General features: G+C 44.0%; 1 protein-coding gene across 1 annotated transcript; it reads right to left on the bottom strand.

Moving 5' to 3' along the window:
* Window positions 1–2189: 2189 nt before the first annotated feature.
* LOC128746746 (protein shisa-6) lies at window positions 2190–12925 on the bottom strand. The gene is made up of 6 exons (XM_053844027.1): window positions 12454–12925; window positions 7457–9310; window positions 6459–6613; window positions 6327–6392; window positions 5948–6133; window positions 2190–5474 (listed from the first exon to the last, which is right to left on the bottom strand). The coding sequence occupies exons 2-6, from the start codon at window positions 8194–8196 to the stop codon at window positions 4549–4551; spliced, it is 2073 nt and encodes a 690-aa protein (XP_053700002.1). The 5' UTR covers window positions 8197–9310; window positions 12454–12925; the 3' UTR covers window positions 2190–4548.
* Window positions 12926–14550: the final 1625 nt, after the last annotated feature.

The raw sequence follows: 14550 nt of genomic DNA, 5'->3' as shown, positions 1-14550 counted from the left end.
CTCCACGTCATTTAAAACTTGACATTTGAATTAGCTGTTAACTGTTAAGATTTTCTGTGGCAGTTAGAGGTCCGTCCAAGGTTGGGTCAAGTATTCTCAAAATATGTGGTGAATGTAGTCAAATGTAGGATGTTCATGGAAGGCCAAAGGAACTGAGTAAGAAGTGTTGGAGATGGTACTTGAAACTTGAGGTAACACACGGTGTGTTACTTGGTGTCCTGCAGAACAGGGCTGTGAAAAACAGTGAACACACCTACAGCTTGGACATTACAGGGCCTCATTTGAACTGCTGCTGTCACAGAACAAAATAACATCTAGAAAACATTTCTGCTGCGTCCAATGTCTGCATTTCGTGTCATTGTTTTGTAAACTATTCCCCCCAAATTACTCAGTGAATTACCTGAATGATGCAACCAGTAGTCATGGTCTCTATTTGAAGTGTGACATTTGTTAGTGCAGATGCATTTGTGTGTCTCCTGGGAATGATTCATTTACAGTATTCATAGTGATTACCTCGAAGTCTCAGGGGTGCTGGAGACAACCCCAGCTGATATTGGTGGAGGTTTCAACCTCGGATAGATCACCAGTGTCTCATGAGGCTGATTCATAGAGATAGAAATAAACAAACATAAGACCAGGCCTGGCCAACCTGAGGCTTCCGAGCCGCATGCGGCTCTTTGCCCACTTTCATGCGGCTCTTTACAGAATGAGCTACGAACTGGCAGCAATTTTGCTCAAGTTGCTATTCAGATGATTGTTTATACAGGAAATAAGACGAAAAAGTAAGAGCTATTCCAACAAAATATCAAAATATTGTTCAAAGACTGTGACATGAGTTTAACTTTGGAACATAAACAATAAACCTGGCCGCATGTGCTCCAAGCCGCCGCCCCCCGGCTCAGAGCACGTTCAATGCCGATGTGAGCCACGGTCCTAAGACCGTCATCAGATCCACGATTTAACATGACCTAGTTCCACGTTTCACTTTGTCATTCCCTAAACGTATGGCATGTGTTTCACCTATTATTCATTGTGGATCATCGTGGAGTCTGTTTAATTCAGTGGAGTGAAGATGAGACTGTCCAGTCTGCAGCGTCGCTCACATAACACAGACTCGGGTGATGTTATTGGTGACATGAGGCACGTAAAAAAAATATATATATATAACAAAATATAGAAGATAGCACACATTTCTATCGACGCCACTTGATATTCCGATTTTAAAATGTATGAATTTTAAAAATACATGCACAAGAGACATATGCCAGAAGCGAAGCAGCAACCTTGTGATACACTGGGATGTGCTTTAACCACTATACTGCTGCGAAGTCACGTGACCAGCTGTGTGAGGTGAGCCTTACAGCCTTACATATTTGTAGGATGTGGCTCTGACTGGTTGGCCACCCCTGCATAAGACACTTGTGTGCAATTACAGTTGTAACATAATGTAGGAGAGAAATGGCAGAAACGCCATCACACTATAAATCTTGCAGTGAGGCTGAAATACAGTAGTTTGAAAACAATAATGCTGTCCTTTATTTGTTTGTTGTGTGCAGGGCCTTTTTTATTATCATTTATAGCAATGTTTTTCCTTGTTTATAATTGAGAATTGAAGGAATGTTCACAGAATTTCTATTTATTTTATGCATTTTAGTCCATTTCAGTAATTGAGTTCCATTAACTGGATCCAATTTGAATTACAAAGTGGTGTTTATAATTTTGTTTTTGTGTTTTGCTTCGTAGTAAAATATGTGAAATATTAAGGATGACAAGATAAAACCTGTTCATTTGTTGGTGAATTCCCACCCTCACACGTAGTCGTGAGCTTGGACCAAAAGACAAATACCGGTATTCTCTGATTGGTGTATGACCTCCCTTGTAGAGGATGGGAGAGGATAGTGTCATCCTCTGTATTTAGAGTCTGTGGCATCATGTTAGAATTCACTGGACCACAGTACAGTATTCGCCGCAGAAAAGTTGTTGGGGGCTTATGGGGAGAGGCTATTCTGAGCCTCTCTTTACTTCAGTTCGGATGGATGGTGATGCAGTTTACCACTTCAGGGAAATGTGTCTCTCATTTAATACAGTAAGAGGCTATCTTCCCTCAACCATACATCATGTTTCGCCCTCTTCTTCACCTCCCTTACTCTGAAAGATTGATCCCACATACACCAGTTTTGACACAAATAACTGACAAAAATGCTTCCCACCAACTTTATTAAACAAATTATTTTAGTAATTTGTTGCCGTATCCAAGGATTTTGATTTATTGAATTATAAGAAAAGAGTCGCTTTCAAATATATAAGCATGAAAATAGATCCATCTTCACCAAACAAAATGCCCATCCTTACACTGCCCCTGTTTACTTCTCTGATCATCTCGATCATGAATTCATAAAGGTGAATCACACCGTTTTCATTTATTTCCCTCTCAACTCCAGCTTGTCTCCATTCAGTTGTGAAGACTTTTGACAGCAGAAGGACAAAAATGTAATGGCACTGTACAAGGCATTAAATACAAACACATCTGAATGCTCAAAATAAAGTGGAAGAAAGCACAGAAAATATTCTGATTGTACGAGCTCTACAAAATACATTACTTGCACAAATTAGATTAACCACTTTACAAAGTGTGACTTCAATGATGGATATGGCTTATGGGCTTGTACAGACTTTGCTACAGACCTTTTGGGGCTCTATTATAAAATCTACTCTACATCGTCCCAACAATTTCCCTGAAAAAACATACTGCAATCAAAAGCTTCCATAAGGTCCCTCACCATCCTGCTGTGACAAACATTTATACAAACACAGAGTTATTATGGCGTCAGGTTCGGAGTGACCCAAACCGAGCCATCTCCTGAACAACAATATTAAGAAGGCTGCTGATATCAGGGTGGCATCAATTGAGATTATAGTGTTCTAAGGCTGATGACTAGGCACAGTACAAACATCTGGAGGAGAGTAAATGGAGCTCGCATGCATCAAGATTTGGAATGTTCTCTGAATTTATGAACCAGATGTATGAGAGAGAGAAAGAACTACTAATAAAAGTACTAGTTATCAAAATAACAATAAACACTTAGTCCACATAGTCCACCAAGTAAAGGAACATCACACCATAAGATAATTCTGAATAATAACCATGACAGTTATAATAATTCTTAATCATAACACTTCATAATATTCATAACAACTACATTTAGTACTGTGTATAGAGTCCAAATGAAAAGTAGATTTGTATCAAACCATCACCTTGTCGATCTCATTCTGCCATTCTCCTCCCAAAAAATAAAAACGTTCTCTTGTGACTAAACCGTTGCTGAATGTAAACCTGGAGATACATTTGACCCTGTCAGGAGGTGAGGGTTTGGGGGGCGGATATGTGCAAAGTTTGTGTCTGTGTGCTTGAGTTTGTACACTTTAATACTCAATACGACAATATCAACACGAAATCAAGAGAGAGATAGCATTTCTATATGGACCACAGGTATCACACACTACAGTATATAGGATAGGATAGCCCTTAGTATTGAGAAGCCTGGTCTTCAATGATTCCTTGTTGCGTTCTTTTGTGCATTATGATACAGCAAAAGTCTTTGAGTCAGTGGGAAGGGCGTCCTAATCTCCCTCTAATCCGGCCAAAACAAGTGAACAAGACTTCGGTGGTTTTAATTTGTGGTCAAAGGGTGATTGTCGGACCAGCTTCCCCTGAGGTGTTCTCTTGGTATCACCTTAAAATGGCTTTGAAGGACAGTAAGTGCAACCATCTCTTTGTCTTCTGTGAAGCAAAGTGTCCTTTGCTGATTTGACGTTGTATGTTTCTGTCAAGGTCTCATCAATGGCTCTAGATTATTTGGTAGCCCATTTCTTTTTTTTTTGCATTAAGGTCCTGATTGAAAAATGGGGCGACGCTCATGTCCTGTGCCGTCAGCGATCTAAGGTCACATGGATAAACTAGGCAACCCAGGCATCAGATCAGTATGGGACAGGGGCGAATCCGCAGTTTTTGACGACAGGTTGAGACCTGCCAGGTGTGTCCGGCTTGAGTTCAGCTCTGCTGATCCAAACACATGATGGTCCGCAGGAAGTCAGTTCCACGACGCATGAGCAGGCACACAGTTTCAATTAGATCCACTAAATTCCCTTTTAATGTGCAGAGAAGCTTGACGATCCATCAGGGTTTTGGATCCAATAAAACTCTGTGATGTCACTCTCCGCTTCCTATCTAATATGGCTCCTGAGTACATCTAGACAAACATACAAAACCAAATAATGGATCTTGTCAGACAGTCCAGTTTGTTCTGTCTACACGTAACGGCACTGCTGTATATGGCAGGTTCTGTTAGAAAATATGGCTGATGCAGGCTGTAAGACGGATATTTCCATATTTAACTGTGTATTCATATTTAAGCTATGTGACTACAAGTTGACGTCAATTTGAGAAGCCGAGACACTAACACGCTGCTCTAATGCTTTAGTTCTTGTAGTTATACCTCTAATAGTTAAACATCGATTTAATCCTGAACTCTACATTAGGCACTAACCTCACACTGTCACCTCATTTTTACTCCCCGTCCTGATCCCCTGACTTCCTCCGCTGCTTCCTGCCGACCCCCCTCCTCCTCCTCCTCCTCCTCCTCCTCCTGGGATAAAGTGTAGCTGCTCAATGGTATTCTGCCTCTTCGCGGCGAAGGCCATTCTCCTGGCGCTGTGGCCTCCCAGTGTTCCCGTTCCCATGACTACACCTGCGGGAGGCATCTCCCCTGCCCAGCCCATTCCTCCACTGATGTGGCCTGTCATGCCGGGGTTCCTCTCCTGCTCACGCCCGGATGTTGGATGAGAGTTCATCTTGATCATGTGGTGTCGGTCCAGGGAGGGAGTAGCACAGACATTCTGCTGAGACTGGGCCTTCTGCTGGCGCGGAAGAGTCGGAACTGGACCTCCAGTGTGAGCATATGGATCCACCACTGCCACCCCGCCCATCCTTTCCTCCAAGTGGTCAGGAGACATGAGCATCCGATCTTGTCGCTCCTGACGATCCTGGGTCTTGCGGGTGAGAGTCTGTGTGTTGGAGGTTTTGTTTGAGGCGGCCATGGCTTTATAGTACTGGTGCTGCTGGTTCTTGGACATGCGGGACAGAGTACCAGTGTTTCCAGGGACGTCGCCCATGTTGAGCAGCTGGTCTGTGGACTTGACTTTCCTGGGCTTGGACAGGGTATCGTAGTTGGGGTTGTACTGTGACTCTGGAGGATCCAGAGGGTAAGGATTTGGGGTGGGCGAGGCAGGCATGCCTGATGGTGGTGGTGGGATCCATGGACGGGCCGCGTGTCTAGGCAGGGTTCCTCTGCCGCTGAGAGTGTAGTCACCACCCCAATGTAGGTGGTGCTGGGAGGACTGGAGAGCTGGCTGGGCCGTGTGGGGTCGACGTTTAGTGGTGCAGTAGCCAGATGAGTATTCATCAAGACCTTTTTCTGGAGCACACAAAGTATATATGCATTTATATTCCTATTGGCATTCAGATGTGTCTCAAAACAATCGTGGCAAGCTCATGGTTACTGTACATTGTGGCAGTGCTTTTTACTATTAATAATAGAGTTAACAAAACTATGCTGCAGCCCAGTCATATTGCTGTCTGCTTCTGGAGTTTCACATTCCCGACGTTAGCGCATGAGCTGGTAATTACAATCTAACAAGCAACCTGAGGCTGTGGACTATAAAAACAAGCACAATTCATTTGTTTCTCTGTGAATTAAGATGAGTCAGGAGAATGACTTCATTAGATATTGATTTCATGAACTGCATCTAGAGTAATATGAATGTGAATTAATAAGTATTATGTATTCACCCCAGAATAAAGCTGGCACCAGTGATTAAGATTAGGGTTAGGGTTAAGATTATGTTTTTTTAAGCGTTTTCTGAAAGTTTCCTGTTGCCATGTACTTACCAAGACGTTTGAGCGAGGAGTATCTGTTGAGCTCTGGCTTGGTGGCGCTCTCATAAGAAGGAGGCAGCTGAGCCAGGTTGTGCAGCGAGTGGTGGAAGGACGGCTGGGATTTGGTGTTGTTGTGTTTACTGGACAGCAGCGTGCCCCCGGCTGCCAGCTGAGCATTGTTCATCCGAGGGGTGCGTTCTTTCGGAGAGCATGGGGATATAACAACATGTGTTAAATGAGATTTGCTCCACTGGATATAACGCACTGTCGATTCATTTTCACAGGACAGCTTTTAGCATCCTTTCAACGCATCATCATCCTTGTTTGGAAGCGTTTGTTTCATCTGAATGAAGCAGACAATGGTGAGATATTATTGAGAGGACTTTCTTACCAATAGTTGCTGTGTGTTTGGGACTGGATCCTTGGGGGTGGATGAAGTTGTGCTGCAGGTTCCCCACTGCAACAGTACCATACATATTGTAAAGAAAGTCCTAGTGCTCGAACAAATGAATGTCTTTCTTACATCTATTGTCCTTGCTTGGCAGTCCTGGGGCATAAAGATTTTTTGGAGGTCTCCCCAGTGTTCCCTGCCCATCACCCACAGTCAGAGCGACACTGTTATTCCTCTCATCCTGCTGGACCGGACTGGACTGGTGTCGCAGCATGTCGACCAGAGCTCTAATGAAGCAGGTTATAAATAAATTAGCACGACTGAATACCATCATAACGCATCAAAGTTCATTAAATACATTGCACACTTGATTCCAATACTGAAGCTTGTTTTATGTTTCCTGTCTGCAGTGGTTAGAACATATCAAGGGTTACCCTATTTGTTGGAAAGGCATATACTAATCCTCGTGTCTTGTCCGCTCAGTACGTGTTCCAGTACTGACTCAAATACACGAGCAAAAGTGTTCCAAGAAGATTAACTCAGCAGGTAGCAACAATGACTAAAACGTTCTGACTCAGAAGTTCCAATAGGAATGGTGACCACTGTACTCCAAAAGCATCTTCTTCCGTGGTCATTCCGTGGTCCTACATTGACCATCCTCCCTGGTCACAAAAGTCCTCTTCATGACCTTGTTTATCTCATCCATGTCTTCCCCTTCTCCTTTCGTCTGGTATCTTCATTTACCACATTGTCTGTCCGCTGTTCCACCAAACCATCTTTGTCTTCAAATTTCTCCACTGACATATTTCCTGGCATACACTGTTTATCTTGTCCTTCCAAGTCATAACCAATGGCAACCTCAACTGTGCAACTCATCTTCCTGCCTAGCCCTTTCCGTTATCTCCACCCATTCAACCTTGGCTACATTCTTTTTCTTCATGCCTCCTCCCAAAGTATGTGCGAACACAAGCACTCACTGATGTCAAGCAAATGGGTTTCAAGACATCTTCCTCATATTTTTAACTCTGCAGGGTGTAGTCCAGTGTCTCTTCTGGTTGGATATGTAAATGTCTTGAAGAATGAACTTCATCAGTTTGCAACTTGCCACTTCATGAAATCTAAAAACTCACCGGGGCATGTTGATGTCTCTCTGGTTGGCTTCCTGCTGGACTTTGTTGAAGACCAACTTGATGCCAGCAGCTACTACCGCCATGAACACCACCACCCCTCCAATGACGAGGCCAGTGTTGTGGCTCTGCTGCCTGAGGGGGTCGACATCTGGTTCAGTACCCAGGTCGTCTGGTAGAATGACGGAGTCTGTGGGAGGCTTGGCCCAGTCCGGGGAGTCGTAGTTTCGGCACCGGTCCTGATCCAGTTGCTGACTGCTGTCTGGACAGCAGAAGCGGTAGTGGCAGGTGCCGCAGCAGTAGATGAAGGTATCCTTGGAGCAGTTGAAGGCGCTGTCAAAATGTCCCATGACGTCATAGTAACCCCGACATACATCCATCCACACGTCCATCAGCCGGGGTGCCACCTGGGCCGCACCCAAGGGCGGTGCCAGGGCCTCGGATGACGTGACATTCTTGGAAAGCATGACTTGAGGCAGCGGTCTCGGCAGCGCTTCTAAAACTCCATCACCAGTATCAGAATTTGATTTGGGTTTTCGTTGGAGATTGGCTGGCCTTTGATGGGACTGCAGAGCAAGAAGGTGAAGTAAAGGCCCGGGGGGTGTCGCTGTTATCAATCTCCCTGAGGGGTCAGTCTGCTGGGGAGGGGGCGCCTCTGAGCTCTCAACACAGGTGGTCAGTGAGACAGAAAGGAGGGAGAGCAGTGAGACAGTGAGGAGTCGGAGATTGATCGTGGGCGTCATTTTTACATGACTAAGAGAGCTATTTTCTGTAGTTGAGTCAATGCAGCTACAAGGCTGGATCTGCAGTCTAACCTACTATAATCAAAGCTTCAGGTGTCATGTGACGAGCACTGATGTCTCATTCAGGATTCTCAGGCGACAAGAATTTAGACCTGTTTTGTAAAATTGCGTGAAAGGTCATAAAGGAAGCGGCTAATGGTATTAAAATGTTGTTAATTCACCTGTAGGCGGGAACCCTGACGGTGTAACGGCTGCATCTTTTGCCCTCTGAAGGCTCTTTAATAGTCTGAGAGGCTGAAGAGGCCACAGCTGTGTAAATGTTCTGACTTGAAAACGACAATCTTCATGCTTTTAGTCACTAATGTCACGTTCTGTACTCTTGCTCGGCTTTTCTCTTAATGGTGTTCTTTTTTAAGAGTGAACATCAACACATCTCAGTAGCACTCTACACTCCAATACAGCCAGGTTTAGATCCATCAGCTTTAGTCCAGGTTGATGACACAAAGACACTCAGAGTTGGCACTTAGTTAGCTCAGCGAAATATTGAAATTATGATTCGGTTTCTCATCAAAGTGCTCCCTCCCGCTACCTCGTCACTCCTCATCTCTATATATGCAGCTCCATCTTTTCTATGGTTATAAAAGGTGCATCACTCCTCCCCCGACATGTTACCGTGATTATGTTTGGGGTGAGAAAGGGGCGCCGGCGTGCTAGTCAGAAAAGAACAAGAGCACCCACAGCCACATCTGTCTGCGTCAGAAATTACACACATTCTCCATTTGACATGTGTCGCCAAGTGAAATGATCCCTGATTTGTCTGTGGAGGTTCAAAGAATCGTACTTTTGATGAGAAATATGTAAATGTGTGAAGCGATTGTGTCAGAGGCAGAGCCCTCTCCCACGGAAACTTATAATTCCATGTAATTATCAAAACGTTCCTATCTGTGGCAGAAATGTGGGCACGGATGGGGAGGCGGGACGCTGAAAGCTGCGGCAGTTGTGTCGGGGACGTGCTCCTTTTACCCCTGGAGAGTTGAAAAGAATGTTTGCAGTCCTCTCGAAATGGCTTTCAAATTCAGGTGTTGATCGAAGCTGCTGGTCAGGCAGACGTTCACTGCAATGCAAGCAACAGTTGCAAGAAACATTAACATCAACAATGAGCACACAAATTCACATCCAGATTTGATCTGCTTCACAGTAACCAAAATTAACTTTATTTTTATCAGAACCAGTAGGATGCACAGCAGTGAGAGTGACGTCTAGTGGTTTTTGTTGTGTATTGCAGTTTGATTTCCTGTCGTCACCAAACTTGAAACCAGCTTGAAGTCAGAGATACCTTTTCTGCTTTTTTTTATTCAGAGTTTGTTCATGCTAATAATAGTAAGGAGCCCCTAGTGAGTGTGATGTAGTTTATTCAAGCTCCTATGATTTGGCTTTGGTATTATTTTACTACTTAACCAAATTCTCTGTATAGAAAATAAGTATATTTTCGTATTGATTCCTGGTCATATTTAGCCTGTTGTTATCAGTTGCTGTGAATGTAATTGGCAAGACCTTGAAAGCATCCAGCCTCTCGGATTGGTGCCTTCAGGTCCCTTCTTCCCTCACTGGCATTCACCGCCCGCCTCTTCCCCGGGCATCATGGTGTGGACATGTCCAATCACAAATCCATTTCAGCACTGATTTTCCTCTCAACTCAGCTGCTCTATTTTTTTAGTAGCTGTTTGTATGCATACAAAACATTAAACTACACTTGGATGATCATCCAGCCTCCTGCTCTCTGGTTTGGTTCTTTCACCATGAGGTCAATGCTGGCTGCATCTCATCTCCCAGCAGCACATTGATGAAGAGAAAGGCTGTTACCTCCTGTGCTGTGGAAGACCAGCCAGCTGCAGGATCCTCAGTTTTGGGGGCGTATGTTTGGTACTTCTAGTGAGGCGGGTTGACTGGGTTTATTGAGCATCCGGTAATCTTCACCATCATCAAATTATTCAGCGTACAGACGCATTAACTCGAGAGTGGATCGAGGGCGGTGCTGGTACCAGGTACACATTTTCACATCCCAAACATGCCAATTTTTACGTACTCTCCTTTCTCCACATTCTATCCTTGCAGTGCACTCCAGTGGCAGGACATGTTAGTGTTAAATGTCCCGAGGAAATTGCACATGCAATGTGACTGGAACTTGCTTGTTTTCATGAATGTCTGTTAATGTAGTTTTGGACGTTTGGCAAGCTCAAATGTTTCAGGCGACCTACTATCATAGCAGTCAGCAAAAAAAAAATAGCTTCAGATAAAATTCTTTCACGAGGAAACTTGCCTAATTAATATTACTAGTATAATAATAAGTATAATGATTATTATTAAGCTGAACAGCAATCCTGGTCTTACAACCAACTGTGCAACCAAAGCTAACAGTAGCAGGAGCTCAACTCTAAAGCCCTCAAGATCACCAAGGTCAATCTCTAGCACTGAAGAAACCCGAGTCATGACGAAAAGATGAATCATAAATGAATCACGTCGGCTTCTGGCTCCGTTCTTTTTCTATTGTGAGGGTTTAATTGCTTCACCAGACATCACTTATGAGTGAAGACAAGATACATCCCATAATAGTGAAAAACTGGTCAGCTGGAAACTGACCTGTTCGGTCTCCTGCAGAGGCCAAAATCTGTCTACAAAAACCTTCCTCTTCAACCCACGTGAAAATGTTATGAACGAAACCGTATCATGAAAGCAAAAGCCAATTTTCATTGTTATAAGGTGAAAGCAAGGAATTCTTTTTAAATTATTTAGAAACACACAAATGATAAAAAGGACGAAAAGGTTTTTCTATAATAAGGAGTCAGATTGCGGGGTGGGATAGAAGAACACAACGTTCTGCAAAATTGTGTCACATGGAGAAATGTGTTTTGAAGAACGGTCTGCTTTGAGTTGCATTTAAATGACACCAAAACCAGCTAAAACATGGCTTTGAGAAATATTCCGAGCTATTGAGAGCGTCTACATACTGTGGAACCATGTCTTTTTAATTTAAGTTCTGCTGTACTTGGAGAGAGTGTGTCAGTGTGTCTGTTCTCTCCTACCGAGTGAAAGACGATGATGATGATGATGGTGATGATGATGATGATGATGATGAGATGGGCACAGGGATAAATGCAGGGTACCTAACCAGGCAGATAGTGGCGAGCGTGCAGAGCCAGAGGTATGGATGCAGAGACGACCGTGAGTGGGAGGGCGCTGTGTGTGGGTGGCACAGAAGTACATTTCTCCAAGCACTTACAGCATAGCACATCACACACACATGCAAAGCCAGGAGTAATCAATGGACCGCCATGCTCCAGAATGAATTTATAACATCTTCACAATTGCTTTATGAGACCACGGTGGGCATTCTGTGCACCTCAATCTGAGTCTTTTATTCCCTTTGCTGCTCCCTCCCTCCCCTTTCTCCCTCTTTCTCAGATTCTGTGCGTGGGTTGAGGCAGCTAACTCTCAGAATAGCAATGCAGCTCTGTCTGTGTGTGAGTGAAGGAGAAAAGGCAAAATCCAACGGAAAAATGCTTCATTTCCTTCCCTCCACCACATCTGTCCATCATTCACAAGGCAGCAACACTGTCGTCTGCATGGAGACCAACCTGACGCCATGTAATCCATGCCTGAAACTGACAACCAGGAGAAGTGAATGAAGGAAAGTAACTTGAAGATGATCTAAAAGTAATATATTGGGGGGTGGGGACGCATTCGTGCATTCATTAAAATCGCCATTCAAATTGGATGGATCAACCAACAGAACCACCATTCCGAAGGACAAAGCCGAGCTGTTCATGCAACAATTCCAACAGGTGTTAGCTGGAATTGAAACCAAATGGCATGTTTTTTCCCCCCTCTCATTGCACACCATTGGATTGCCACGCCAGGAGAACATGCGCTCGGTGCGTAGTAACTTTGCGCAGATCACCCAGACAGCTCCTTTATGTTAATAAGTTGCAACTTAGAATAAACGATCCCCGCGGTCATGACTTCCACGCATAAGAAGTGCGAGTGGGTGTATCTACGCCAATATTCTCAGCACAGAGATTGATAAAGGCATGTGAAAATGTCCACCCTGGTCGTGCAGTTGTTTTTTTTTTTTGTGGCGCAGATTTCATGATTGACAGCGAAGACGCGAGAAAAGGTGATGAACTCCGTTTCGATCTTCGCAGACGCGCACCGACACGACGTACAGCAGAGCGAAAGGTGCATGGTGTCGTGTCTTACCTGGTTCAGGAGACGGCTCTCACACTAACAGTTTCCGAGCGAACAGCCGCAGTTGTTGTCTCCGTGTGGATAATTCCATTTTCATCATCTGCCGCATGCGCGTCAAAGTTCGGATCGCCGCGCGCCGCCTCTGCCAAACTGATCGGAAGGCGACGATATTAACTTTTCCGCATCTTACACGGACTGATGCTTGCTCCCGTCATGTTTTCTGAGCGATAGGTTACACCGCCTAACTGCGACTGGCCTCACGGAGGTCCGCCTGTGAGGGAGCGCTGTGATTGGTCCGTCAGAAGCTCAATGCTGACGGGCATCAGGCCTTTACAACTGACGGGATTCACATTCATTCCACTCAAATCTCTCCCTGGCGTTCTTCCTGCGGGCCCTAATTCCCCCTCAGACAAAACGGTTTGGAGTAGACTCGGACTCTCATCTGCCTGTGAGAAAACAACTGCGAACACCCCCTCAGGTAAATGCAGAGTGAGACCCTCAGAGGCTGCAAGTGGATATGTGTGAAAGAGAAAGGAAAAGGAGTGGGGGGAAGCAAAAGACACACTGAGACACGGTTGCCACAGCAACTGTGTCATTATGTTGGTGGCAATTATGAAAGCCATGAAAACGGGGAAGAAGAGGATTGGTGCGAAAGCTTCTGCTGAATGAAGCTGTCAATTAGATTCCACCATCACAATGACCACTTCTATTCATCCGCAGGACTGTTTTATTCCCCTCTTTATTACAGTTTCCCTTTAAGATCCTTCCAGGTTGGAGAGGCGAGGATATAAAAAGGATGGAGATGTAAGGGTTCCCCAGAGCTCCAGGAATCGCAGGCCCTCAACATCACCTGCCTGCTCGGCGGCTATTTCTATACAGGTGAGTGGGAGGAAGCAGTCTGTCATTAGAAGCCACGGCGGTGGACAAACTTTCACTGTGTGGATGCAGCTGCTGAGATGAACAGAAAAAGAGATTAGTTGAGTGTATCAATCCGTCTCTCTGCAGTAGATCGACACACGCCAACACAAATACAACCCGATTTTAGACATCAGAATCACACAGTTGGCAGCATGTTTATTGAGGTTCAGGAGCAAGACAACCATTCTTCACAGAATATGCCAGGTTGGCCTTTCTCTGTGGAGTCTAACGCAAGGCCTGAGGACCAAATCTGGACCATTAGGGAAATTCAGGAGGCCCACAAGACTTTGCAGTCTTGTACCATATATATATATATATATATATATATATATATATATATATATATATATATATATATATATATATATATATATATATATATATATATATATATATATATATATATTACATTGGTATTCACAGCCTTTGCTTAATAATTTGTCGATCCAACTTCAGCAGCAGCCTCAAGTCTTTTTGAATATGATCCTACAATGATGCTATCTTGAGACAGTTTCATTCTTTCATTCTTCATGGCACTACTTTTTAAGATCCACCAGTTGAGAGGTTGGATTGGAGATACCTGTGTACAGACATTTTCAGATCTTTCCAGAGATGTTCAATTGGATTCTGGCTGGACATCCACAGAGTGGTACTGACGCAACTCTGCACATTGCTGCATTCATCTTACTCTCTATCCTGAGTAGTCTGCCAGTTCCTTCTGCTGAAAAACATCCCCCTAGCATGATGCTGCCACCACCATGATTCACTGTAGGGATGGTACTGACCTGGTGATGAGCGGTGCCTGGTTTCCTTTGAACATGATGCCTGGTATTCACGCCAAAGAGTTCAATCTTTGCCTCATCAGACCACAGGATTTTGTTTCTCATGGTCAGAGATTCCCTCAGATGCCTCTTTGACTTCTTGCCCTTCATACCACCGATGGACACCAACTAAGCTGTAGAAACATCTGAAGAATGATTGGTGGAAACAAGGTTGTTTATAGTTATTTCTTGGTTCTTTATTTTAAATTAATTTGCAAAAAAAATCACATTCAGAATAATGGGGTATTGTGTGTACAATTTTTAGACAAGAGATTTATTTATTCAATTCGTAATAAGGCAATCGTTGTGAATACTTTCTGGATGCACTGTATATATGTATATATATATATATATATATAGAGAGAGAGAG

Source organism: Synchiropus splendidus, chromosome 15 (genome assembly GCF_027744825.2).
Source record: "Synchiropus splendidus isolate RoL2022-P1 chromosome 15, RoL_Sspl_1.0, whole genome shotgun sequence".
NCBI lineage: Eukaryota > Metazoa > Chordata > Actinopteri > Syngnathiformes > Callionymidae > Synchiropus > Synchiropus splendidus.
This window is presented reverse-complemented; position numbering and strand designations above follow the sequence as displayed.